Genomic DNA, 26,746 nt, shown 5'->3' with positions numbered 1-26,746 from the left:
AAGCTTCCAGAATGGCGCAGGGTGTCTCCTCCCCCTCGGGGGTACCCACCCGGGCGGGCGCGCTTGAATGAATGGGGGAGGACCCGCGCGCATGAATGAATGAGTGCGTGAGTGAGGGAGTGAGCGGGCGGGTGAATGGCGACCTCGCCGCCGCCGGCTCTGCACCGGGGCGCGGGCTCCACTTCCCTCTCCCGCCAGCGGGTGGCCTCGGGAAGGTGGCGGCGGCGCCGGCAGCAGCGGCCCGGGCTGGGACGGGCGGGCCGGGGCGCGGGATGGTGGGGGAAGGGGCGTTCCCGGCGGCCGCGCCTTCCGCGGCTATTGGATTAGTGGCCTTCAGGGATGAGCTCAGCCGGATCGGCTTTCAGCTGCAGCCTCCGGGCCGGCCGGGAAGGCGGGGAGCGGGCGGCGGCGGCGGAGGGGGAGGCGGCGGCGGCTGCAGCATCCAGGGCTGGCCGCGGCGGCCGGCGCGCCCCGCGCACAAAGGCGCCCGGCCCCCGGGGAGGGCGATGAGCGCCCCGCAGTCCGCGGCCGGGGCCCAACGCCAGCCACCGCCGCTGCCCGCGCTCCGGGCGCCGGGGAAGACGCAGGGCGGCCGAGGCGCGGCCCGTGAGCCCTGAGCTCGGGACTCGCCGCCCTCCCTCCGCGTCGGGGCGCGGAGAGCTTTGGAGCAGCGGCTACAGCGAGGGCCTCGGCGCGCCCCCGGGATCCGCGCAGGAGGGCGCCTGCCCGCTCCTCGCCGACCGACCTCCCGCACCTTCCCGCGGCGTCCGAGCGCCAACTTCCCCAAGAACGCTCCAACTCCAGGCCACCCCGCCGGGCGGAGGGGGCGCTGCTGCCGGGCACCCGCCGGGAGGACGCACCCCTGGCCCCAGGGAGCCAGCCGGCGTCTCCGGGGGAAGCTGGGGCGGGCGCCTCCCTGGGAAGCCCAGACCTGCAGGCGGTCGCCCTCTCTTTTATGGTGAGTGTTCCTTCTCCAGCTTCTGGGGAGGGGCGCCCCGAGGCGCACGGGAGCCGGGAGCCGGGATCTGGCCGCGCGGACCGCGTGCGAGCCGGCACTCGCCGCAGCCGGCGCTCCTGGCCGCGGTCCCGCCCGGGTCCCCGGGAATTCCTCTCCGCCGTCGGCTGGAGTCGTCGGAGCTGGGAGCTGGGTGGTTTGCGCGCAGCCTTGGGGCGTTCGGGGCCAGCCCCTGGCACTGCAGGGTGGTAGCCTGCTACTTCTCTGAGTAATGGAGATGGCACAAAAAATTGTTCCCTCCCCCCAACCTCACCCCCTCCTTCGCGCCCCCCCCCCCCCCAGGTCACCCTGCCTGGGTTTGGGTCCATTCACTGGCTGCGTGACCTTGGGCAAGTCTCCAAACCTCGATTTTCTCCCCGGAGGATGGGGGTGATAACGGTAGTGCCCGTGTTTGGGGGTCCTGGCGGGATCTGCGCCCCTAACGCCTGCAGACCTGCGCCTGGCGCTCAAGAAGCCCTCCATCCAATGCTAACTGGCGTTATTATCGCGGTGTGGGCCCCAGCGTGCCACCCAACTTTCCGGAGCGGCAGCATCTCCCGCACGCAGTGGGCTCTGGTGAAGCGGGAGCTGTCGTCATTTATTATTTTTCTGCTGGACCCTGGGGTCGCGTGGCTGGCCGCCCGGCCTGAACGCTGTTGGGCGCCAGGTCCCGGCCTTGCTGCTTGGAGACAAACTTGCCGGCGCGGCTCTGGAGGGAGGGGGTCTCCGGCTCCGGAGTGGCGGGCAGGGGGTTGGGGTCTGGGGTCTGGGGTTTGGGAAGAAGGGAGGGAGGAGGCTGGAGCCAGGAGGGCTGCAAACGTGTGGGTCAGGTTAGCGCAGGAATAGTGGGTGCGGGGCGGGGGAAGAGGCTGCCCCCACCTCCCTGCACTCGGAGGTGCAGCAGGAGCTGTTACAGACTGGGAGGGAGAGCCGGGAGCCTCTGTACCCCTGTCACCAGGACGTGGGGGGCGGGGTGTGTGTGTGTGTGTGTGAGTTCAAATTCTGCCTCCACCACCCGCCTGTGGGATGACCTTGGGCAAGTACTGTGTTCTCTCCCAGCTCGATTACCTCCTCTGGAAGAGATTGGAGGTGGGGGTCAGAGCAGTTCTCTCCTCTCCAGGAATCTTCGTCCCTATCCTCCCCCACATCCCCTCCCCCGCCCCACCCCCCACCCCCGCGCTCCGATGAGCCTAAATCAGGAAGACTTAAAATGTGACGCTGAGCCTGGGATAAAACGCTATCAGAATTCAGGATCTGCCCACCCTCTTCTCTGCCAGTCCCTGCGCCGTGCACCTGGGCGAGAGGGGAGGATCAGGACACTGGACTTCCCCATTGTGGGGCCTCTGCCCTAGATCCTGCAGCTTCTGTCACTCAGGCTGACGGGGAATCCCTCCTCATCCTCCGAACCCTTCATTTATTTTAAGCGCTGATGATTACGGAGTTCTTAGAAAGACAAAGTGTCGGTGGTATAATATAAACACGCTTTACACAAGGGCATAGCTCTCTGATTGATTCTATTTATTTTTTTAAAAAGAGCGTTTTCTTGTTTCACTCATTTATGCATTCGTTGGTTGATTCTTCTATGTGCTCTGACTGAGGTTCGAACCCACTTTCCATCGCTAGCATACCAGGACGAGCTCTAGCCAACTGAGCTACCCAGCCAGGGCCCTGATTTCATTATTTTCCTCTTCCTTAAAAGTAGTAATACATGAGATGTAAGCTACATTTGGCAAACAACAAACAAAATTCAACTTGCCAGCTATTCCGCTTAAGCATCTTCCCAGTTTATATTTCTGTTTTATTTCTGAGACTGATGCAGGAGGGAGGCGGGTGCTGTGGAGGCGGCCGGCCTGCTTGGATGTGGGGTAGGGATTAGTGTGTGCCAGCCAGGCAGGAGGAGGTGGGAGGGCTCCCGGGACACCGGGGTATGGGGCGCCTGGGGAGTCTGCTGTGACTGGTCTGCAGTGGGCCATGCAGGGAGACTGGCTGGGGGGGAAATAAACAAGAATGATACTTTTATGCTACAAGCTCAGGGGTGCACCTTCTCCCTGGAGAAGCTCCCTGGAGAGTGGAAAGAAAAGGTGGGTTGGGAGCACAGATTGGAGCCCCGTAGCCCTGTAAGACCAGCACTGCAGACACCCAGGCCGGGGAAGTGGAAGGACAGTGAGGGAGGGAGCCTGAGAGATGGGGGGCCATGGCAGACACAGGGACGTGCAGAGAAGAACCTGGTATGCCAGAGAGGGTCAGGGCTGAGGCCAGCCCTGGTGTCTGGGCTCGGAGGTGCCCGTGGGTGCCTCCAGGTCTGACATCTGGAGAGGGTGGAGGCGTATGGTGAAAAGAAGCCAGCTGGCTTTAACAAAGGTCTTGTGAAGGAGCCCTAGTCCCGGGGGCCCCGAAGCTTCTAGGTCGCTGGGTGCTGAGGGGAGAAGGCAGGGCTGGAGACCCAGTTTGGGAGAATCTGCAAGGGCTGGAAATGCCCATCAAGCCAAGACACATGGAGAGAGAGAGAGAGAGAGAGAGAGAGAGAGAGAGAGAGAGAAAAGAGACTGAAGATGTGACCTAAGGGGCAGCCCGTTTGTGGGGCAAGCAAGGTGGGCTCTGGAGCCAGGAGGTGGCAGGAAGCCGCTGTGAGCCCTACTCCTTCGTGTGCTGTTGTGTTCAGAGGAAGAGGCCCACACTCGGCACCTGGCTGCTCCTGCTGCGGAATGTCATTTGGGGTGAGCCTGGAGCTCTGCCTTCTTCAGGGAAAAGTGAAGTTCCGTCCAGCGAGTTGGGCCACAGAGACATCTGACCTGTCAGCCACACACACAGTGCGATTTGCAAGTCACACAGGTTCATGGGGCCGAGTGGCTCCCTCCCCCCTGGTGCTGCCCCCTCCCCACCCCCCCCTCTGGTTCTCCCTGGCTCCCTGCTTCCTCACCATCCCCTTTTCCTCTCCAGTCTCCCCGCCCTGGTATCTCAAAAATGATCGCAGACACCCCTCAGGCTTACCAGAGGGACCTTCCGAAATCTCAGCAGATCCCTATTATGATCTAGATTAGGGGTGTCGAACTCAATCAGAGAAGGGGCCAAAATCTAAAATCCAGCCTAAATCGCGGGCCGAATGGTTTACTGAACAGTCATAAACTGTCATTGTGATGGAAACGCAGCGGAGTGCAGTGATGACAGCGCGGTGCGGGCCACATTGCAAGGCCTGGCGGGACGGATTTGGCCCGCGGGCCTTGTGTTTGACACACGTGATCTAGATAAAGTCTGAGGCATGAATAGGTTCGCTTTTCTTTCAGGCATCCGAGTTTTCGGACAACCGGCTATACCACTGGGGCAGAGGGCAGCCTGGGAGAGAACGGAGGGGCTGGGCATGAAGACGCTTGTGTTTTCTCCTTAGGAGTCTTCCCAAGAGGGTCGCATTATGCAGCACCTTCCCCCACCCCTGTCCTCCAGCTTTGCTCCAGCCTCAGCCTTGCTGGGCCTCCCAGCAGCCAGCTGTCCTGCACCTGCAGAGCCACCCATATGTGCCTGGGGCAGCCCTCTGGGCACAGGGGCGCTGCAGTGCGGACCAGGCCTGCCTGGAAGGTGTGTCTCTTTCAAATGACCTTGCGGAGCATTGCTGGCCTGCAAACCTCCTTCATCCCAGCGCCTGCTCCTCGTGTTGGCTGCCAGCCCGAGCTCCCGCCTTGGGGGCTCCTGGCTCAGTCACGCGTGGGAGGATTCCCATGGAAACCCCACACGAAGGAGAGGCCCGGGGGAAGCCTCATTGATTCCGCTCCAGAGAGACAGGCGTGAGACGGCCGCACCTGGGCCTGGACAGATGGCCCTCTTTGTGAGCTCCTAGGAAGGGAGGGCCTGCCTGGCCAGTGGCAGGGGGAGCTCTGTGCCTGTGGACAGAGGGGGCACGCTAATGGTCGCCTGGGAATAAAACCTGGGGGTCCTTTAGCTTATGCATCACTGGCAGGTTCCTGCTGAATGAGCCTCTTTTCATAAAACAGCTCGTCTGCTTCATGTGTGTACTAAGAAAAATCTCACAAAACCCCAGTCCACGGAGGCATCGTTGTCTCTTTACAGAGGCACAGGGATGAACATGAGGAGCCAAGACAGGGCTCCGGAGCTGGGTGCTCCCCATTCTCATCTCGGCGGAGTGCTTTGTGAGGCGGCAGGTGGCTTTTATTCATCTGTCCGGGCCTGGGTGCTGTGTAGACGGTCACCCACCACTCTCCCCGGGCCGGAGCCACGCCGGGTCCCAGGGACGCCAGTGAGAAGGCCCAGCCTCGCTGTGTGTTCCCGGCGGGTGGGAGGGAGGCAGCTAAGAAGACACCATGGCCTCTTGTGATTAGTCTGTGATGGAGACAGGGGCAGGGTTCTGAGAACAGCGGGACCCAGATGTGTGCAGTGTGGGGGTGAGCAGGGAGAGAGAAGGAGCAAGGGCAGCAGCATGTCAGGGCATGGGTGGGCAGATGGAGAAGGGGTTCACGGAGGAAGATGGGCTGGGGGAGCATTTGGGGAGGGTTAGGGTCAGGAGTCTGCACTTGTTCCGGTGGAGAGACGGGAGGATCTTAAGCAGGGAGCATGATGAGACTGGCGTTGCGTTGTGCGGGTGCTGGGGTATGTATCTGAAAGCAGCATGCAATGTATTAAAGGAACTCCAGGGGCATTCACCTGCACTGCTTATTACAGTTCTTGTCACTTTTCAGACCTGTAACCGGACGTCAGCTCTCCCTCGAGGGAAGGAAGTGATAGGGTCTCAGACTTCCTTTGGCCTCGGATCCAGGGAGGCATCATTGCTCTGCTTAAAAGAAGGGACGAAATCCACAGCCACCCACTACCTCAGCGAGTCTGAAGCCAAAGGCCACCCTGAGGGGAGCACTGCCCCCCCGTCATGGCCAGTTCCTGCAGCAGCCATGCCGCCTGGCAAACCCCCTGCCTGGGCGAGCCCAGCCAGACAGGGCCTTCCAGGAAGGGACTCCCGAGTCCTCGGCCTCTGAAGACCGAGTGTCACATTTTGCCAGCAGCTGAGGCTTCTTACGCGTTGCGCCATCGATGCTCCGTGTCTCCTCACTTCCCTATTGAACTGCCACACCCGCCAGGGTCCTGGGAAGGGTGATGGGCAGTCTGAGGTTCTGTTTTCTCGCTCTGCCACCATTGAAGTCCTGGGGCGGGTCCTTCCCCATGATGCCAGTAAGCACCCCCCTCCACACGTGGCAGAGGATGGTGCGTTTGCTCACACGCAGAGCAATGCCTACGGCGCCTCCATCCCATTCCCCGCCAAACCAAATGTCCTCAGCCAGGCGTGCAGGGGGGTGCTTACTGGCATTCGTTTGGTGGGGGATGGGATGGAGGCGCCGTAGGCATGGCTCAGTGTGCCCCCCCCAGGCTTCCGGACTCAGAGATAATGTGATTTCCATCAGGAAGTGAGCTCTCTGGTGTCTGCCGTGAGCCTGGCCCCGGGCCACGAGCTGTAGTGTAGACCGAAAGAGAAAGGTGACAAGCGCCCACTCCCTCTGGCTGGAGAGAGAGGGCAGGGATGGAGCCTGGTGTGGCCACTACCGTGTCCCCAGCTCTTAGCAGCACAGAGCCTGGCACGTGGCAGACATTCATAAGTGTCTGCTGAACAAACAGATGAGGACTGCAAGCAGGAGGGGTGCACCGCGGTGTCTAACAAACGGTGGCTACAGTCTGAGGTCAGCTGCCCAGAGGCTGCGTCGGTGGCAGAACGGGGCCCGGTGTTCCCACCTCACCTTGTGACTCTAAAGAGAGCGGACGATGAGACCTCCCTCAAGCCCAGCGTCGCCCCTCCACTCCCACACGTGTGCTCGGCCCTGTCTTCAAAGTACTGAGCCCGTATCTGTGCGAGGGGAGCGAGGAGGCCGGGTGAAGGCTCCCTGTCCGCAGAGGAGTGCCCCTCAAGGTAGAAAGATGCAGATGAGCAGGACCAGGGAGTCCTGGCTGGCCCAGGGTGGGGGGCAGGCACCTGGAGGCCGGGTGGCATGGGGCTGGCTTCTTGGGGGAGGTAGGGCTCACAGGCAGGACTAGGGGGAGGAGGAAGGATGGACTCAGGGCCCCACACGTCTGGACAAAGACATGAGGACTTACCTGTGACTCACCAGTTTAGGAGCTGGGACTCTGTCACTTCCTGTCTTCTAGCTCTGGCCTTGGCCCTGTCTTCAGCTGGTCATTGTTTCTTTTTTACATTAAAAAAAAAAAATTAATTCAGAGAGGAAGAGAGAGATAGAAACATCAATGATGAGAAAGAATCATTGACTGGCTGCCTCCTGCGCACCCCACACGGGGGATCGAGTCCGCAACGCGGGCATGTGCCCTGACCGGGAATCGAACCGTGACCTCCTGGTTCACAGGTCAATCAATGCTCAAGCACTGAGCTATGCCGGTGGGGCTGGTCATTTTCTTTCTTTCTTTCTTTCTTTCTTTCTTTCTTTCTTTCTTTCTTTCTTCCTTTCAAATACATTTTATTGATTTTTTACAGAGAGGAAGGGAGAGGGATAGAAAGTTAGAAACACTGATGATAGAGAAACATTGATTAACCGCCTCCTGCACACCTCCTACTGGGGATGTGCCCACAACCAAGGTACATGCCCTTGACCAGAATCGAACCTGGGACCTTTCAGTCTGCAGGCCGACGCTCTATCCACTGAGCCAAACTGGTTTTGGTGGTCATTCTGTTTCTTGATTCTGATCCTGACTGTTGCCCTTGAAGGTTGTTCTGTAGCTGAATCCTGGGGCTCAGCCACGGCTGTTTCTTTAGGGTGCGTTCAGATGGAGAGAGGGTCATGCTGGAGGACGTACACAGTTTAAAGCAGCACTTAATGTTCTCTTGGTGTCTCTCGGGTGCCCTGTGCCATTCCAGGCTTCACAGATGTCAACCATGATCCTTGCAAAGGCCGGCGAGGCGAGCACCTGGTCAGCCACACTTTTTGGATCCGTCTCAAGGAGGTTAACCCCTTGGCCAGGCCCAGTGGACAGGCAGGAATTCACCCCCTGCCTGTCCTTCCTTATATTGTGATGTCACTAGTTTTCCTCAGTGGGCACGAACACTCCGTCCTGGTCCCTGTCTGGGGGGAGGGGGGCAGCAAAGGGGGGCTGTCTGTTATAAGTCCCCCTTACCATGTCCCCAGTGTGGGCAGCCTTTGGGATCCCCGCCGGCCACTGACAGTGGCAGAGGCGTCGAGGCCCTGAGGCCAGGAGGGAGAGCACCTTGCCCTCCATGACCCCGCATGGGTCTCCTCTGTAGCTGCTGCTCTCAAACACCTTCAGGCCGTCTCTCCAACAGCAGCAGAGTGGGCACTTTCCCGTAGACATGTCCTGCGTGGGCATCATGGAGAGGCTCTGTTCTAACCGCGTGGAGGAGGATGGTGGAGCACAGGCTCGTCCGACTGGGGCCCTGGGGTCCACCCCCGCCCTGCCACTCGCTGGGAACCTCTCCCTGGGAGTCCGTTTCCTCTTCTGAGTGAAGGGGTACATGCCTCGTAGTTCCTGCGAACCAGCTGGCTTGCCACCTGGCACAGAGTGAGTACGTATCTTTTTTTCCCCCTAATATATTTTATTGATTTTTCACAGAGAGGAAGAGAGAGGGATAGAGTTAGAAACATCGATGAGAGAGAATCATTAATCAGCTGCCTCTTGCACACCTCCTACTGGGGATGTGCCCGCAACCAAGGTACATGCCCTTGACCGGAATTGAACCTGGGACTTTTCAGCCCGCAGGCCGACACTCTGTCCACTGAGTCAAACCGGTCTCGGCGAGTATGTATCTTTAAGGTTAGCGATGGGGAAGGAACAGGGAAGCAGAGGCAAGGGGGACTCCGGGTTCGGACTACGTAGGTGGGAGCAGCACTACGTAGGTGGCTTTACCTGTGTGACTTGGGTCAGGCTGCTTCCTCTTGGAGCCGAGTTTCCTGCTCTGTTAGAATGCCAGCAGAGGGGCCTTTAAGTGAATTACGAAAGTGGCAGATTCCAAGCCCTCTGACCTCCCACTTAGAGGCCCGTGGGCAGTCTGTGTGATCTTCCAGAGAGAACCCTGGGTGTGTGGGCTGGTCCAACCAATGGAGTCTCCACAACACGCCCTGTGCCTCTCACATGTTGTTATTATTATTATTATTATTTTTATCCTCACCTGAGGATATTTTCCCATTGGTTTCTAGAGAGAGTGGAAGAGAGAGGGAAAGACAGAGAGAAATGTCGATGTGACAGGAATTGATGTTGGTTGCCTCCTGCATGAGCCCTGACCAGGAGCCAGGGCCAGGGAGGAGCCTGCAACCGAGGTTCGTGTCCTTGATTGGAAGCAACCAGGAACCCCTTTAGTCCATAGGCCAACGCTCTATCCACTGAGCCAAACTGGCTAGGGCTCACATGTTATCATATTTCTCATAATTTAAATGAGTCTCAAGGACTGGACGAAACCCTTTGGGTTAAATGCCCCTCTCCCTCTCCCTTTCTCCCTTTCTTCTCTCTTTCCTCTTACTCCTTTCACCCATCCCTCGCCCTCCACAGTCATGAATGGTAGCAAACCGGACACAGCACCTTGTTTGTTGGACTTTGTCTGTCGGTTGGATCTTCCGTATCAGTACCTTCTTTTCTCCAGCTGCCTAGTTTTTTCTTATATGGATTTGCCATAATTTATAGTCTTATCATTTACAATCTTCAATGCAATAAAAAGCAGAACTTCTTGCAAAAAAATTTATCCCGTCTTCATTTGGGGTTCTCCCAATATTTTACTATGATAAGCAATTGTGTATTTATATATGTGACACACACAGTAATTTACATATACTTGTATTACATATAATAAATATTATACATACATGCTACATAGTACATATACACATATTATATGTATATATGAAGTTTTGCACATTTGAGAGCATATCTAAATAAATACTGGAAGTGGACTTGCTAGGTCAAGGGTGTGTGCATTTGTAATTCTGAGAGAAGGAGCTAATTTGCCATTCACTGAGGTTACACCATTTAACCTTCCATTTAGCAGTGCAGGAACCTGCCTGCTTCTCCAGGATAGTGTTGTCCAGCTTTTTGATCTTCACTAATACACCAAAAGGGCATTTCATTGTCGTTCTAACTAGTTTGTTTCTCTTTTCTTACACATTTGATAGGTCATCTTTTCAAAGAAGCTGTTTTTTATGTGTAAACTGTCTGTAGTATCCTGTCATTTTGTATTGGGGTTGGTCTTCTGGGACTCATGGGTAGGAGTTTGTCATATTTATGATTTGTGTTGCACATATCTCCCCATTTTAAAACAACAAACAAGTCTAACTTATTTTATGGGTGTTTTTTGCTATGCCATTTGGTTAGTTCACATTTTTATTTCATACGCATTTGTGTCTTCTGCTTTTCTCTTTTAAATGATTAAGTGGTTTACAAGGTTTATTATTTTATTTAATCATAAAGTCATGCATTTAAAGTATATTTAGGTCCTAACCGGTTTGGCCCAGTGGATAGAGCGTTGGCGTGGGGACTGAGTCGATTTTGGTCAAGGGCATGGTTGAGGACACATCCCCGGTAGGGGATGTGCAGGAGGAGGCAGCTGATCCATGTTTCTCTCTCATCGATGTTTTTAACTCTCTATCCCTCTCCCTTCCTCTTTGTAAAAAATCAATAACATATATTTAAAAATATAAAGTATATTTAGTAATATATGAACATGTTAATTATTAAATTCTAGGTGAAATAACCTGAATAAAGTCCCATGATGCCAATTTTAAAAAAGAAAACTTACTAATATTTTATGGACAAGAAAGGGATAAAATGAAATACATCCAAATACTAACAATGTTTATATCTGGTTAATGAGATAGAGTTGATTTCAAGTTTTTGTACATTTTTTTGGTATTATCTAAGATTTAGAAATTAATGTTTTTACTAAATAGACTTTATTTAGACTAGATTTAGATTGATAGAAAAACTAAGTAGATGGTACAGAGAGTCCTATATTCTCACACCCAGTGTCCCCTATTATTAACATCTTACATTAGTGTGCTACATTTATCACAACTAATGAACCAGTATTGATTATTGTTATAAACTAAAGGTCATACTTCATTCAGATTTCCTTAGTTTTTACCTAATGTCCTTTTTTGTTCCAGGATCTTATCCAGGACATCACATCATATTTGGTTGTTATGTCTTTCTCCTTAGGCTCCTTTTGGCTGTGACTGTCTTTAATGGCCTTGACAGTTTGGAGGAGGAGGAGTGGGGTATTTTGATGGAATTTGTCCCATGTTTCTCTCATGATTAGACTCAGGGGTTGTAGGAGGACAACCATAGAGGTAATGTGTTACTTCATTACATCATATCAAGGGTCCATACTAGTATTATCAACACGATAGATTAACAATATAGGTATAATCTAATAATAATATGATAACATAATATAGACTAAATGAGTAGATTAAGTGGTTCATATGTTTTATTGGGTTGGTTTTTGTGGTACTGTATTCCCCGCCCCACCAAAGAACCAGTGCTCAGATTGTTTGATTAGTTCTATTTTTTCCTATCTTATTTTGCTTCATTCATGTATTCTTATGCTTTTTTATTTGCTAGTATAAGTAAAACAGGCATAATGGCCTCTGAGCACCAATTTGGGTGAGATCCCCCAGATTCTAATACATGGAATATTTCTTATTATTCTTATTCTCTAGGTATTCTGCAACTTCTATCTAGATCTCTCTTTTTAAAATCTGGGTTTTGTAAAAGAGAGTTTTTTTTGTTTGTTTACTGTCATTTTACTTACTGTTCATACCGTAGTCACATTTAAATTGGCAAAACTGCTCCATGACAGAGAGGACACACAGAAAAACAAGGGGTGGTTTTCGTAAAGCTTGAGAAACACCGCAGTGACACAGGGCTGGCTGCAGCCTCCTGCCCACAGCGCCGAGGGGTGCGAGCGGTGGGAAAGGAGGTGCTCCGGCAATAGCTGGCCTGCTGCTGCGAGCCTGAGACCACGGCTGCCTCCTGAGGGGAATTCCCTGATGTGCCTGGTAAGCCGGTCATTTGTAAGTAACAGATATAAACAGAGTAGGGAGACTAAAGGAGAGTTTTTTAAAAAGGTTCCATGTGGTAGAGTTTTGTAATCCATAATTTTGTGATCCAAAATTTTGTGATTAATTTCTAGGTTTGCTTCTACTTTATCAGATTCTGTATTACTTCATCCTTTTTATTTGTGGTCTATTTGTGGTCTAAAATATGGAAAAATTTTTCAAAGTATACATCCATTACAACTATCTTATTAATAATGCAATTTTGTTTTTTCTGACTTTACCTGATATGGTCTCTTGATCCTCACGAGCTGAAAGAGGTGAATGAAAATCACCTGCCTCGCTGGGACCGGTTTGGCTCAGTGGATAGAGTGTCGGCCTGCAGACTGAAAGGTCCCAGGTTCGATTCCGGTCAAGGGCATGTACCTTGGTTGCGGGCACATCCCCAGTGGGGGGTGTGCAAGAGGCAGCTGGTCCATGTTTCTCTCTCATCGACGTTTCTAACTCTCTGTCCCTCTCAATTCCTCTCTGTGTAAAATCAATAAAATATATTTTTTAAAAAAAGAAAGAAAGAAAATCACCTGCCTCTGCAGTGTATCTGTCGGTTCTTCCTAGTGTTTCCCATTGCTTTTGCTCCGAATTTTGGTGCTGTCATTTCAATTGTGGGTCATATTCGTTATTATTATTATTATTATTATTATTATTATTATTTTTATTTTGAGAACTGAAGTTTAGAGGAAGGGAGAAGGATAGAGAGAAACATTAATGAGAGAGAAACAACCATCAGTTGCCTCATGCACAGCCCCTATTGGGGATGTGCCCGCAACCAAGATACATGCCCTTGACCAGAATTGAACCTGGGACCCTTCAGTCTGCAGGCCAACGCTCTATCCACTGAGCCAAACCGGTTAGGGCCATATTTGTTATCATTATAAAGTGTTCTTCTTTGTCTTATTTGGAACCATTTATCCTGAATTCAACTTTACTTGACTATGTTAAGGCAATAGTGCCTGTTTAATTTGAGGAGCACACACCCGGTATATATTTGCTCTTCCTTTATTTTCGGAATTGTCAAATCACTTTGCTTTGGGGATGTCTCTGGTAGGAAGCATCCTGTTGAGGATTTTGTCTTGTTCCCCGATCTTAAGATCCTTTCTTTTTAGTAGTTTTATGTCTTTTTGCTTTCATTGCTTTTTAAAACAAACCCTTGCATGGTATTATTTTATTTTGTGTTGTGTTCCTTCTAAGAACTGGAAGGTCTGTATTTTTAGTTCTTCTGGAGGGAGCCTTTAGAACTACATAAAATGCATTAAAATATTTTAAAAGACTAGACTAGTTGTCTCCCTTTTGAAAAAGTGATCATAAAATTAGTTTACAAATGTGATCATGATTTTCATGTGCTTTGTGCAGCTTTTTTTCTGGCGAGTTTTCTTGGTTTGCCTTTCCCGCCTCCCCCCCCCCCCCCCCCCCCCCCAATTCTCCTCCTCCTTAATTTCTCCTCTAGCATATTGGACTGTATTGTGTGCTGCTTGCTCTTGGAAAGGGGCGAACCTTCTCAGATCAGCATTTGTAGGGGATGCAAGTAGAGGAGGCTCATGGGAGTATTCCAGGACAGCAGGGTCGCTCTCAGGTTCATGGTAACTGTTCACAGGACCGTGGCAGTGATTTCTTTTAGCTTCTACCCAGACAGCAGAGACCTGCTGCTATAGCCTTCCCCCCATTCACGCCCCTCTCCTGCTCTGCCTCACCAACACACTGCTCCCTGTGAAGATGGCTGGTCTGTGGTTCCCTGTTAGCCCTGTCCTCCTCCTCCCTCCTCACCCCTCCCCCCCCCACCTCAAACCGACTTTCCCATGAGACCCCACCCCATAAGGTGGTTGGCCTTATGTTCGCGTCCATGTTCCTGGGTGGCCTGGGTGTCACAGGAGCTCCCATGGCCAGGGCACACGCCCTGTTCCCATTTTTCCTGGTTAGGAACCTTTGTTTTGTTGTTTTGTTTTGTTTCCTTCAGGGAGTATCATCCCAGAGCGATCAGGCAGCTTTATCCGAGCGTCACAGCCACAGGTGGCTTGTGTGGGTGCTTTCTCACACCTCCTTGGATCCTCACCGCGTTTGGCAGCCCTTCATACTGCTTCTGGCAGCCTCTCCTTAGAAGTTGTGGTTCAGGTTAACAAATGTGCTCCAGTTTTGCCGAAGATAGAATTTGCATTCCTGCGTCTCTTCCTCTTTTGTCGTGGGTGATTTGGGAGATCCAAAGGCGCATTTTTATCCTGCTAACTTAGAACTGTCAAGGGTTGTGAGTTTTTCCTTGCTCTGTGTACTGGTATTCCTCCAGATTCAACACTAGCCAGAGCGGTCTGGTTGGCGTCTGCGCGAGCCGGAGCTGGGGTCTGACCATAGATAGGAAAGGACATGGGAGTTGAGAATGAAGTAGGAGGGTTCAAGGAGAAGCCCAAGGCATCTCTGCCTGTGCTGTGTGGCCGCAGGCGTCCCTCCCTTGCACTCTGGCTGGGAGTCCTGCCGCTGTTTGGGTGGAAGGCCCGTGGGGCAAGGGATAAAACACACCTGTCTCCTGGCCTGCCTCAGGGGAGGATTTTCTGAGCCCAGTAGCTCTCAGGCCAGCGTGGGGAGGGCACAGGCCCCTTCCCTGGACAGGCTGCAGGGCTCAGCTCCCCATCTCAACTCACACCAGGGCCCATTCAAGCACCGGGGTCTGGCTGGTCTCCTAGTGATGGTGGCCAAGTCCCCATCCCTAAAACTAGGATCCTGCCTCACAGGAGGTTTCCCAGAGTGAATGGCAGGGGTTATCTGCCCAAAGAAAGAGCTTGCCCCTCCAAAGAGAAAGCATTCTCCTGGGATGCCCAGCGGATAGACCCAGAGAGGGAAGCCTGCCCACAAGGTCTCAGGCTCCCATGCCACCTGGAGGGAAGCATTTTATCTCCATTTTATAGATGAGGAAACTGGAGTCTCAGAGAGATGGAGGGATTTGGATGCAGTTCTGTTTGGGTCCAGAGCCTGGACACCAGCTCCCTTATACCCCCGCTTCCTGCTCGTCTTCCCATGGAGACCCTACCCCATCCTCAGATGGCTGCCTTGTGTCCATCTCCATGTCCCTGGGTGATCGTGCTAGGTCCTCGCCCTGTGTCTTTACTTCTCAACACTGTTCTTTATTTTTTATTTATTTTTATTTTTAAAAATATATTTTGTTGCTTTTTTTTACGGAGAGAAAGGGAGAGGGATAGAGAGCCGGAAACATCGATGAGAGAGAAACATCAGTCAGCCGCCTCCTGCACACCTCCCACTGGGGATGTGCCCACAACCAAGGTACATGCCCTTGACCGGAACCGAACCTGGGACCCTTCAGTCCAGAGGCCGACGTTCTATCCACTGAGCCAAACCGGTTAGGGCTTGACTGTTCTTTAGATGCTATGTAAGCTCCCCAGGCCAGCCAGCGACAGGAGACGAGGGGCCATCGCCTCTGTGTCTCCGGCCCCCATGTCTTAGGCAGCTGTGCTCCTCTCCAGCCTCAGTGGTCTTGGACAAGTCACTTACGTCTCCGGGTTTAGTCCACATTTCCAAAAAAATAAAAAATGACCTGGGACTGCTCCAAGGACAGACCATGGACGCTGAAGCCAGGGCCTGCGTTTGAGTCCTGGCTCAGCAGCCCCTTCTTAGCCGTAGGACTTCGGTGAATTACTTACCCTGCCTCTTTTAATTTTCTCATCTCTAATTTGGGAGTCATGTATATGTCATGGGGTGGTTTAAGGATTAAATAAACTAATACATGTAAATCATTTTTAGAACAGTGTCTGGCATACGGCACGTATTAGGTAAGCGCCAGATGCATGAATTATTATGAAAGCATGGTGAAGGGCTCAGCCAAGGCATGGGCGTCCATGCCATCGATGCTGCTGTGATAACACCTATGCCCTCTGCTTCCTTCCAGGAGCTTGGGCCCCTGCCCCAGCCCGGCAGAGGCTGTGGAGGTGGTAGACCGTCCGGCAGCCTGGTGGTGCCCAGGCCCCCGGCCCATCCCTGGCAGCGGGGCACGGCAGCTCCCACGAGGTAGCAGCAGCGGCGGCCTGAGCTTGAGCCCCTCCTGGGAGTGAACCATGGGCCAGAAACTGTCGGGGAGCCTCAAGTCGGTGGAGGTGCGCGAGCCGGCGGCGCTGCGGCCGGCCAACAAGCGGGAGCTGCGCGGGGCGGAGCCGGAGCGGCCGGCGCGGCTGGACCAGCTGCTGGACATGCCGGCGGCCGGGCCGGCGGCGCAGCTGCGGCACGCGTGGAACCCCGAGGACCGCTCGCTCAACGTGTTCGTCAAGGACGACGACCGGCTGACCTTCCACCGGCACCCGGTGGCGCAGAGCACGGACGGCATCCGCGGCAAGGTGGGCCACGCGCGCGGGCTGCACGCCTGGCAGATCCGCTGGCCGGCGCGGCAGCGCGGCACGCACGCGGTGGTGGGCGTGGCCACGGCGCGCGCGCCGCTGCACTCGGTGGGCTACACGGCGCTGGTGGGCAGCGACGCCGAGTCGTGGGGCTGGGACCTGGGCCGCAGCCGCCTCCTGCACGACGGCAAGAACCGGCCCGGCGTGGCCTACCCGGCCTTCCTGGGGCCCGAGGAGGCCTTCGCGCTGCCGGACTCGCTGCTCGTGGTGCTGGACATGGACGAGGGCACGCTCAGCTTCGTGGTGGACGGCCAGTACCTGGGCGTGGCCTTCCGCGGCCTCAAGGGCAAGAAGCTGTACCCGGTGGTGAGCGCCGTGTGGGGCCACTGTGAGGTCACCATGCGCTACATCAACGGCCTGGACCGTAAGTGCATCCCAGGGTCGGCCTGGCTCCGGGGTTGGGGGGTGTAGGGGAGGAGGGGGTCGGCGAGGGAGGCTGGACGCAGGTGAGAGGCCCTGCCCGCCATCCATCCGCACCTGGGGTGACCCTGCCGTGGTATGCGGAGTGTGGTGAGGACGTGGACGCTGCGGACACGCGGTTGGGTTTGAGTCTTATCTCTCCTTGGCTGGCTTTGTTAGCCTGCGCAGTGCCTCAGTTTCCCCACTGTTTGTAATTATGGCTAGGGCTGCTGTGTTCTGAAGATCAAATGAGATAATACCATAGGTGAAGTCATTAGTAGAGTGATTGGCACCTAATAAGGGCTTAATATATATATATATATATATATATATATATATATATATATATATTTGATTTTTTACAGAGAGGAGGGAGAATTAAAGAGATAGAGAGAATTAGAGAGATAGAGAGATAAACATTTGACCAGCTGCCTCCTGCACAATTCCTACTGGGGATGTGCCCGAAACCAAGGTACATGCCCTTGACCGGAATTGAACCTGGGACCTTTCAGTCTGCAGGCCGAGGCTCTATCCATTGAGCCAAACTGGTTTCAGCCTAATAAGGTTTTGAGTGTGGATGCTGACTTTGAATCCTCAGGCCTGCATAAAGGTTATGCAAAAACGAGGTCTCCCCGTGTGCCCGGCCTCCTGCTCACAGCAGAAGGGGAGCGACCAGTTAGAAAGCACAGTCCCTGTACTTAAGCGCCTTGCACGGAAGTTACTAATAAATAATAAGATCACAGCTATCATTTATTGGCAACCTGCTGTAGGCAGGGCTAAACACCCCGATTCCGGCTCTTCCTGGTGACCTGTCTGTTAAAGGGGACAGTTGCCTCTGCTCTCTGGCCGATCAGCGCCTCAGCGGGAAGGAGAGCTGCCCATTGTGGAATCTTCTCGTGTTTCAAGGGGACCCAGAAACCTAGATTTTGTGTGAGCTACCCCCGTCTTAAAGTTGGTCGCTGCTGAAAACAGCACGTGGGCCAACAAAACACCCTTGCAGGCTGCAGACGAGCCTGTAGGCTGCTGGGCTTGACTCCTAACAGTTCTAAGGTCTCCCTGCATTGAACATACAGTCATCCCGCGAGGCCGCAGTCCCAAAAATGGTGCCTGGTTTTAGGGTGGAGTCACCCCTGGAGGCAGGGTGGCCTCTGCGCAGAGGGGCACAAGGATGTCTGTCCCGTAACAATGCAGGATCTTGTGGGCTCGCACACTCCTTGTCCAATCAGAGGTCCCGCCGCACCCGATAAAGCTCACAGCCCTCGTATACGCACAGAGGTGGGTGCTGAACGCCAGCATTTCACTTTTACTCATTTTACATGGGAGCCATAACTGTCCCCATTTTAGCGATGAGACACTGAATGGTGGGGCTACAGAGAGCTGGTACCAGGTCTCCCCGGGTGTGCCAGCCTCTGGAGCCCGCTCTTTTTTTCACGCTTCCCCCCCCCTCCCTCCCTAAGTTGAGGGATTGAGGGTAACACTCAAGAAAAGCCAAGAGCAAGGTTTTACTCAAGTAAGATTTATACTTACCTGCAGGGCGGGTTAGTGTTCGAGGGTTTCAGGCCAACACACGTATGCTCAGCTCTCTGGTATAACCCGTGGCATTCTTGCTCGCATTTTGTTTTTCTAGTCGCCGGACTGAGATTGCCGTTGAATGGCACAGTGTTGTTCCGTTTGTTCTGATTAACGGGTTAAATCCGGGAGCAGACGAGTGTGTCCTGGGAAGGCTGGTTTAGTCATCCCAGTGCCTTGTGGAGAATGCCGGGCCATGGGGACCGGGCACACGTCAGGGCTGAGGAAAACGACACCAACAACACTCTGCTAAAATCAGAATTGAGAAACGTGCTTGCCAGAATTAATCCCTGGGCTAGACAGGTGGGCCTGGTATACGGCTCTTGAGTCTGATCTGCCTTATTTCCAACTGCATCCTTAACTGTGTCTTTGGAAAAGTGGCTGCCTCCTTGTGTCTTTGGTGCGACAGTCACTCCAATGCCTTGCGACTCATTTCACTCATCCGTAAATTGGGACAGTATCAGATCCTTTGCATAGCTACGGTGAGATCTGGTGTGGGGGCACCAATTATATAGTAGCTGTGATGAAAGGCTGGCATTGACACCCTGTGGGAGCTACCTGAGCCAACAGCTGGCCCCCTCCCCTTCTCCCCCCCCCCCTCCCTGAGGTGGGCCTCTTCCTGGGCATTGATTCACACTTGGGTATCACCTGGGGCTTGGTTTTCAGGTTCAAAGCTAAGGTGCTAGCAAGGTTGCAGCCAGCGGCTCTCCCACACACAATAGGATTGGAGCAATCTAGCCACGGGGTCCTCCTCGGTGTGCTGCTGGGGGCGGGGGTCTGCGTGGGGAAGAACAGTGAACTCCTGGATCCTTCAGGTGGCTAAAGAAACTCGAGACTGAAGTTTGGAGTGTCCCATCCTCCACCCTGGCAGTGATTTTTCCCCTGGGTGGGCTGAAGCTGGAATGCCCATCCAGGACTCCAGGGGAGTCCAGGGTGCCATGGACGTGAGCCCATGGCATCTCCCATTCGGTGACAAGATTGGCTGGTCTGCTGTGCCACTGGCCTGCCCCCCAGATAGGGGTCCTGTTCTCTGACTCAGGAAGGGTCTGCCTGCAGAAAGAGGAGGTCAGCTTCTCCGGGCTTCTGAAGGCCCATGATCAGTGTGACAAGACCTGACTATAGGATGGGCCGTAGCACAGGCTGCAGTGGAGTCTGGCAGGAGCTACTTGGGAAGGGACTCTGCGATGCCTATAGTTGGCGACCTGGGCTGAAGTCCACCTGTGGGACACTGGGCAGCGGGAAGGGTTTGGCCCTAGGGAGTCTCTGGGCAGGGACCCCAAGGTGGGATTCTGTGCATGAGAATTCTGAGTCCACAGCGGTCGTGGAATGATGGCGGGTCCCCAAACCCAGACCCTCCTGGGACCTGGCCACAGTTAGAGACAGGCTCCAGAGCAGAGGTCATGGGGCTGAACTCTGCCCGGGGCCTCCCAGAGCCCAGCGCCCTCCAGGAGGCCAGGGGCAACGATCACCTCCTCTCTCCGAACCCATTGTTCTCCTTTGTAAAGCTCGCCAGCACAGAGCAGGCAGGCACAGAGCCATCCGTGCTCCCTGCTTGGATTAACTAGGTGAGCTGGGCCCGGTCCTGGGGTTCGCTTATGGATGAAAACAGAAATGGCCTTGGTAGAGGCTCCTCCTCCTCTAATGTGATTAAAGTAAGCTATCCCATTTCCTCAATTTCTGAATATTTATGACCGTAAAAGCAAGACTTAGAAAGCGCTAACTGCATTTAACTCTGAAGCATGTGTTCATTGAGGGAAGAGCTCCCGGAAGTGCTCTCTCCGTTGCAAATGCGGGGGAAGCCGCTCAGCACCTGGGGTTTGCTCTAAAGAGCTGCAGGCCTCCCGGAGTGAGCTGAGAACGGAAGCGAGGCCAAGCGAACGGGCAAGCTGTCTCCAGGCGACGACGGGGTCCAGGGTCCAAATAATGACAGCAGCAATAACGGATACGTATATACCCTGTTTCCCCGAAAATAAGACAGTGTCTTATATTAATTTTTTCTCCCAAAGTTGCGCTAAGTCTTATTTTCAGGGGATGTCTTATCTTTCCATGCGCTAGGTCTTATTTTCGGAGGATGTCTTATTTTCGGGGAGACACGGTAATAACAGCAAAAACTAATACAGTGCTTAGTCTGTGCTGGACTGCATTCTAAGCACTTTACAGATTCTAACTCAGTCCTGGTGACAACTCTGTGAGCTTAATACCTGTATTACCATCTTCATTTTATGATGAAGAATTGAGGCGCAGAGAGCTTGAGTCAGTTGCTCACACAGCTAGGAACTGAGGGACGCAGGATTCACACTGGCAGACTGGGCCAGTGGGTCCCTCGTGGAGCTGTTTGCAGACAAGGCAGGAAGAGAACGGACCGAAGAAGTTGCTTCCCCCGTCCAGATGCAGCAAAGGGCAGGACCCTTTCCTTTAGCTGTGAGTTCCGGGGAGGTCCTGAGAGGCTGTCCCTGTGCTTCCTCCTCCCTCCCAGCACCCAAAGCTCTTGGCTCAGCGTAGAGCTCCTCTGGGTGCTCCAAACAGCCCCAGCAGTGGCCACGAATCAGGCACGCTTTGATTGCTAACGGGATACTGTCGCTGAAAATGTCCCGACTGCTGTGAGGTTTGGCCCCTGGGATAGGCCAGGCCTTTGGAATCCGCTCTGGGCTGGTTTCAGGATTCGCTCCTGGGCTCATGCTCCTGGCTCCTCCTCCATGCTGGCTGCCAGGAGGGCTGACACACCGGCTTTGTCTCCCGTCTTGGAGTTCTTGGGTGGTGAGTGGTATGTGAGTGACACAGGAAGTGGAGAGGAGCCACAGATGGAGACAAGCAGGCTTGGAGTCCTGGGCAGTTTTGATTTGAGGGTCATAGTAATTTAATTATACCTTTTAAAAGATACCACCCATGTTCTGTGCCTTAGGCCAAGTGTTGCGCTCATTTTATTCTTTTGTCGTGTGTGTGTGTGTGTGTGTGTGTGTGTGTGTGTGTGACACAATAAACCTTGAGGCAAGGTGACTGTTATCATCCCCATTTTACAAAAGGAAACTGATTCTTGGAAAGTGAAGAATTTGCCCAAGTAGCAGAGCTATACTTAAACCCAGGTCATAACCGCTCCCGGGCCCGCCCCGCGGCCTGGGCCAGCCCTGCCTCCATTCCGCCCACAGCTCAGGGCCTGGTTCCACGGAGCAGGTGCCGGTGTCCTGGGCTGACTCTCTGAGGATGGAGAGTGGGCACCGTGGGATCTGACTGGCAGAGAGACTTGTCTGCCTGCATCGAGCCGGGGAAATTGTGTTTCCAGACGCAGTTCCTAGATGGTTTAATTGATCTGCCAACAACTATTTATTGGCGCGATGGCTCAGCAGAGGAGGCTGGCGGCCAGCCAGGGTTCCCGGAATTGATGAGGGCCAGAGAGAGCTGTCTTCCAGGATGGCCACAAGGACATCATGCCCTCGCCAGAGCTTCCCTCCCGGTCTGCGCTGAACTCCTGACCTTCCTGCTCAGCTCCCCGGTGTCTCCCGAGTGGCACGGTCCTCACAGCCCTGCTGACGTCTGGACTCAGCTCCTCTTCCCTCCTCACCGGAGCCAGGCCTGGGCTCCCCCTCACCCCCTGCCCTGTGATGCTGCCCGAATCCAGCCTGCCCCCCAGCCCTCAGCCAGGGCTCTGTCCCCTGCACCCTCCGTTCAGCACTGAGCTCTTCCCCTGGTCGCCCTGTTCCCTCACTCCCATGTGGGTCTGCCTTCTTCTCCCCAGTCGGAGATAAAGCTGCTTAGGGCACAGAGGGTGTGACTTGGGAGGCATATGTGGGAAAGTGGACAGAGAAGGATTTAGAAATAGGATGCATTTACCCCTCAGAGGGAAACCGTGTGCATGGCGGCACGTTTAAACCCTACCCAAGGGTAGCCAGTGAAGTACCCCCACACCACCACAACTCCCCACTCCTCTCCCTGATGGCAGCCACAGTTAGCAGTCTCTCGTGTGTCCTGCCAGGATTGTATGACACGGACATTTTACACAAGTGTGATCATGCTGCACACATGGCTCTGCCTCTCACTTCCCCTCTTCATATCTATCTTGGTGATTATTTAATGTAATTTGCATGGAGCTGCTCCCTTCTTTGTTAACAGCTACTTGGGTGTCTGTGGTATGGCTTTATCGTAATTTAATTATTCCATCCCCTAGTTTTGGACATGAGACAGTTTCCAGACTTTGAGAATAGACTTTTGATCTTGATTTGAATTCCATGTCTTACCCCCTTCTGCCAAATCAGCACCCCGGAGCCTTAGTTTTACCACCTGTGCAATGGAAATAATGATGCGTACCTTGCAGAGTTGCTGAGGGTCTTAAAACCGATGCAGAACTGAAGCTTCTCCAGCATTGCCAATTGGAGCGTGCCCAGTGCCGAGCTCATCGCGGGCACCCGAGGAATGCTTGTGAATGAGTCCGTTTCTAGCTCAAAATACAGTAGAATAGCATGACTTTGTTATTAAGGAGGGTTTAAGCTCGTGGTTGATCTCAGACCCTTGGAGCTGCATAATCCAGTCAGTCCTCACATCAGGTGGATGTCGGCAGATAGGACTCCTGTGCCCTGACATGCCCAGAGGAGGTCACACTATGTGTGTTCTGCTGCTGTTAGTGCTATGGCTGCTCCTGCTGAAAGTGGCAGTTCTTCGAAGTGGAGACTGTATCCTTCCTGGCCAACCCCCACAGCATCCCTTAGTACAGTGTTTCCCAAAGTGTGGTACGCATACCCTCAGGGGTACGGGAAGAGTTTGGTGGGGGTACGCGTTGCACCAGAGTTTGGTGGGGATATGCACTGCACCGTGCTTAGCTGCGCCTAATTCTACGTTCTCATGAGTACGAGGGGTACTCAGCGTTACGAAAATTATAGAAGGGGTACACATATGTCAAAAGTTTGGGAAGCACTGCTTAGTACGTAGTAGGTGCTCAATAAATGCACGTTCAGGCACTGGCCTCCTGTCCCCTGAACAACTAGCTCTCTCTCCTGCAGTGCAGCAAGGCCTGAGCCAGGCTGGCTGGAGTAGAGGGGGCCTGGCAATCAGCTGCCGCCTCCGCCTTAAAGACCTGCCTCCTAAGTGGCCAATTCCCACCTTGACTTGCATGCCATGCCGGGCACACCTGTCCCCACACCCAGGCCAAGCGGACGCAGCATGACGGGCCCTGCAGTTCAACTCAGGTCTTGCCATTCCAGTACAACATGACTAGGCTGGTGCCTGATAAATAGTAGGTGTTGAAAAAGGTGGGTTTAAAAAAACGCCCGTTTTGACTTTCAGAGCTCCCATCGATTGTAAAATTACTTAGCATTATTAAATGCGGGAACAATTATCGTTATTAAATTTGGGTCCACCTTGTGAAATGTGAGGGATTTCACACCGGGGAGCATGTTGGTCTGGGCGGTTTTTGACCCTTTAGTGGATATGGTGGGAATGCCGTCTGAGGTTCACAGGCCACTGTGGACGTGTTACCAGTGAGCTGACAGTGTGTCGCCTTCACTCTGAGCCGTGTTAAAGGATCCAGCTGGGCTCCAGTGTTTTGTAGCTCCCAGGGGTGACTTCCCTGGTGAGGGTGTCAGCCTTCTCTCTCCTACCTGCAAAGTGAGTGTGGTGGTGGGACTCACCCCTAGGCCTGTCACCAGTGCTTCTCAAGCCTCAGGGTGCCTTGGAGTCAGCCGTGGGGTTGGGGAGGGGGAGTGTGCGGGGGGAGGTCTTGTTACGTGCAGACTTGGACTTAGGAAAGCAGTGTCTGCATTTCATCAGCTCCTAGGTGATGCCCATGATGCTGCCCGGTGAAGGTGGGCAGAGGACCAGGCCAGCACACTCTGGGTGACCCCCAGTCCCACGTTCCACCCGCCAAACCCCACTCTGATCCTGCAGCCACGTTAGCCAGCTTATCCCTTGGTCTGTGCTGACCTCTTTGTTGGAAAGGGCCTCTTCCCTGTTCCAGCGAGGCCAGCATCGCCGAGCCCGGCTCTGCCACGGTCCCTCCTGGCCCGCTGATGTGAGGGCGATCCCCGTGCCTTCGGCATCCGCTCCCTTCCCCGCCCAGCCCACTGCCCTCATGTTCCCGTCCTCTCCACAGCCACGTGACTCAGCCCGTGTGTCCTGGAACCCAGGTCCTCACCGCTGCCAGCCAAGGTCAACACACGCCAATCCACACCATTATCCACGGGTTTCCCACGAGGGCCGCTTTGTTTGGGAAGGGATTATCGCCAAGAGAAACGGCTCTTTGTTAAATATCACTGATTGAGCGCGTACAAAAGGCCAGACACCGCTCGGGGCTGCGGGCATCGTCCGATGGAAACCTCCGCCAGCCAGGGCACATGCTGGCACGCCCCGTCCGCACACGAGCTCCCCTGTCGCCCCGCAGAGGAGGGGGAGAAGGAGCCGCCCTCCCACTTCACACGCACGGACACTGAGGCCGAGGGCGGGGAAGAGGCCGCTCACACTGGCACGCGCTGGGGGGGCAGCCACCTGCAGACTGGCACCCAGGCCTCAAGCCCCAGTGCCCATGTCCCCAACCTCCACACCACGCTGGTCCCAGCGCCGGTTTACTGAAGCTGGCATTGGCGGGTCCCAGCGCCGGTTTACTGAAGCTGGCATTGGCGGGTCCCAGCGCCGGTTTACTGAAGCTGGCATTGGCAGGTCCCAGCGCCGGTTTACTGAAGCTGGCATTGGCGGGTCCCAGCGCCGGTTTACTGAAGCTGGCATTGGCGGGTCCCAGCGCCGGTTTACTGAAGCTGGCATTGGCGGGTCCCAGCGCCGGTTTACTGAAGCTGGCATTGGCGGGTCCCAGCGCCGGTTTACTGAAGCTGGCATTGGCGGGTCCCAGCGCCCGTTTACTGAAGCTGGCATTGGCGGGTCCCACTGAAACACCCTTCAGTACAGTACAGTACAGTACAGTACAGACAGACAGCCAGGGCGCGTGCGTCCTCACCCGCTCGGAACGGGTGCTGACACTGAGCGGGTGCTGCTTGGGAAAGCCGGGGCTGGAGCCTAAACGATTGGAAGACGCGTGGCCCGCCGGAGAGGTGGCAAACGCCGGGGGCCGGGAAGCCCAGGGATCCTCCCAGTCTCGTCCCTCGGACGGGGCGAGGGGGCGGTTAGCGTGAGTTACGGCCCGGCCCAGACACTAATAAGGCTGCTCGTCTGCGGCCTTCCATAACTCAAGCGAAGGCTGTGCCGTTTAATAGCCCTTCCCCGTCCGCTCTTCCAGGACGGCGCGCTCCTCAGTGATTTATGTGCCCGGGATGAAATGAAGCCGAGGCAGCGTGAGCTTGGAAAATACTGCCGTGCCGGCTCCCCACTTTTTTATCTTTGCCGGCGGTGGCGGCGGTGGCGGCGGCGGCCGCCGCTTCTATAAATAGAGCTGCCGGCCCTACTCTGTGACCCGACCGACCGCTGGGAGCTCCGATGGGCACGGGCTTCCCCTGTCGCCGGCCCCTGAGACCACCCTGGATGGGGCACCTGCTGCCTGCCCCTCTTCTCTCCCACCTCCAAGGCCAGTGACCCCACTGGGGTGCAGCCAGGGGCCAGAGCTGCCAGCAGAGACACGGTCATCTCGGCTTAGAACCGTCTAAGGCACATGTGTCAAACACAAGGCCCGAGGGCCAAATCCGTCCCGCCAGGCCTTGCAATGTGGCCCGCACCGCGCTGTCATCACTGCACTCCGCTGCGTTTCCATCACAATGACAGTTTATGACTGTTCAGTAAACCATTCGGCCCGCGATTTAGGCTGGATTTTAGATTTTGGCCCCTTCTCTGATTGAGTTCGACACCCTTAGACTCTAAGGGGAAGCGTGTGAGTCGAGCCATGGGGAGCCTCAGCCACGTTCCGGATGTTGGCCTACTTGCTGATGTTGATGTTTCTCCCTCACAGTGCATTCCGCCAGGACGTCCCTGGGGGAAAGCGGGGTGCTTCTGGTGTTTACTCAGGAGGGTGACCGCTCTCGGCCTGGTGCCTGGGCCTCACTAGGAGGGGCAGGCGGGGTCCCACGGGCGGATGGCGGGGCCAGAATCACGGCTGAGGGGCACTCCCGGTGCTCACCCCGAGGCCAGGCGCCAAGAATGGGGCCGGGATGTTTGGTTGGGGCCCCTTTGGAAGGCCACATCCCAGAAGACTCAGGAAAGGGGGTGAGTGTAAGGTTGTCTGAGGATTGGGGTAGGCCCAGGAAGGGGAGTGTGCCCAGGCACCCCATTGCTGCCTCAGCTGCACGTCTGTTCCATGGATCTCTCCCCCACCCCCACCCCCACCCCCACCCCCACCCCCAAATGTTTCTGACCTCTCCTGTACTGTTTTTTTTTTTTTTAAGTATTTTTTATTGATTTTTTTACCTAGA

At 54.6% G+C, this 26,746-nt stretch overlaps 1 protein-coding gene across 1 annotated transcript in view; it reads left to right on the top strand.

Moving 5' to 3' along the window:
- Positions 1 to 348: 348 nt before the first annotated feature.
- The window catches only part of SPSB4 (splA/ryanodine receptor domain and SOCS box containing 4), a 68,889-nt gene continuing 42,491 nt past the window's right edge, over positions 349 to 26,746 (top strand). The window contains exons 1-2 of the mRNA XM_036431282.2: positions 349 to 958; positions 15,941 to 16,806. Of these exons, the coding sequence (XP_036287175.1) occupies positions 16,107 to 16,806 (700 nt within the window). The 5' untranslated portion in view covers positions 349 to 958; positions 15,941 to 16,106. The remainder of the gene's footprint in view (positions 959 to 15,940; positions 16,807 to 26,746) is intronic.

This window comes from Pipistrellus kuhlii, unplaced genomic scaffold (genome assembly GCF_014108245.1).
Source record: "Pipistrellus kuhlii isolate mPipKuh1 unplaced genomic scaffold, mPipKuh1.p scaffold_m20_p_11, whole genome shotgun sequence".
NCBI lineage: Eukaryota > Metazoa > Chordata > Mammalia > Chiroptera > Vespertilionidae > Pipistrellus > Pipistrellus kuhlii.
This window is presented reverse-complemented; position numbering and strand designations above follow the sequence as displayed.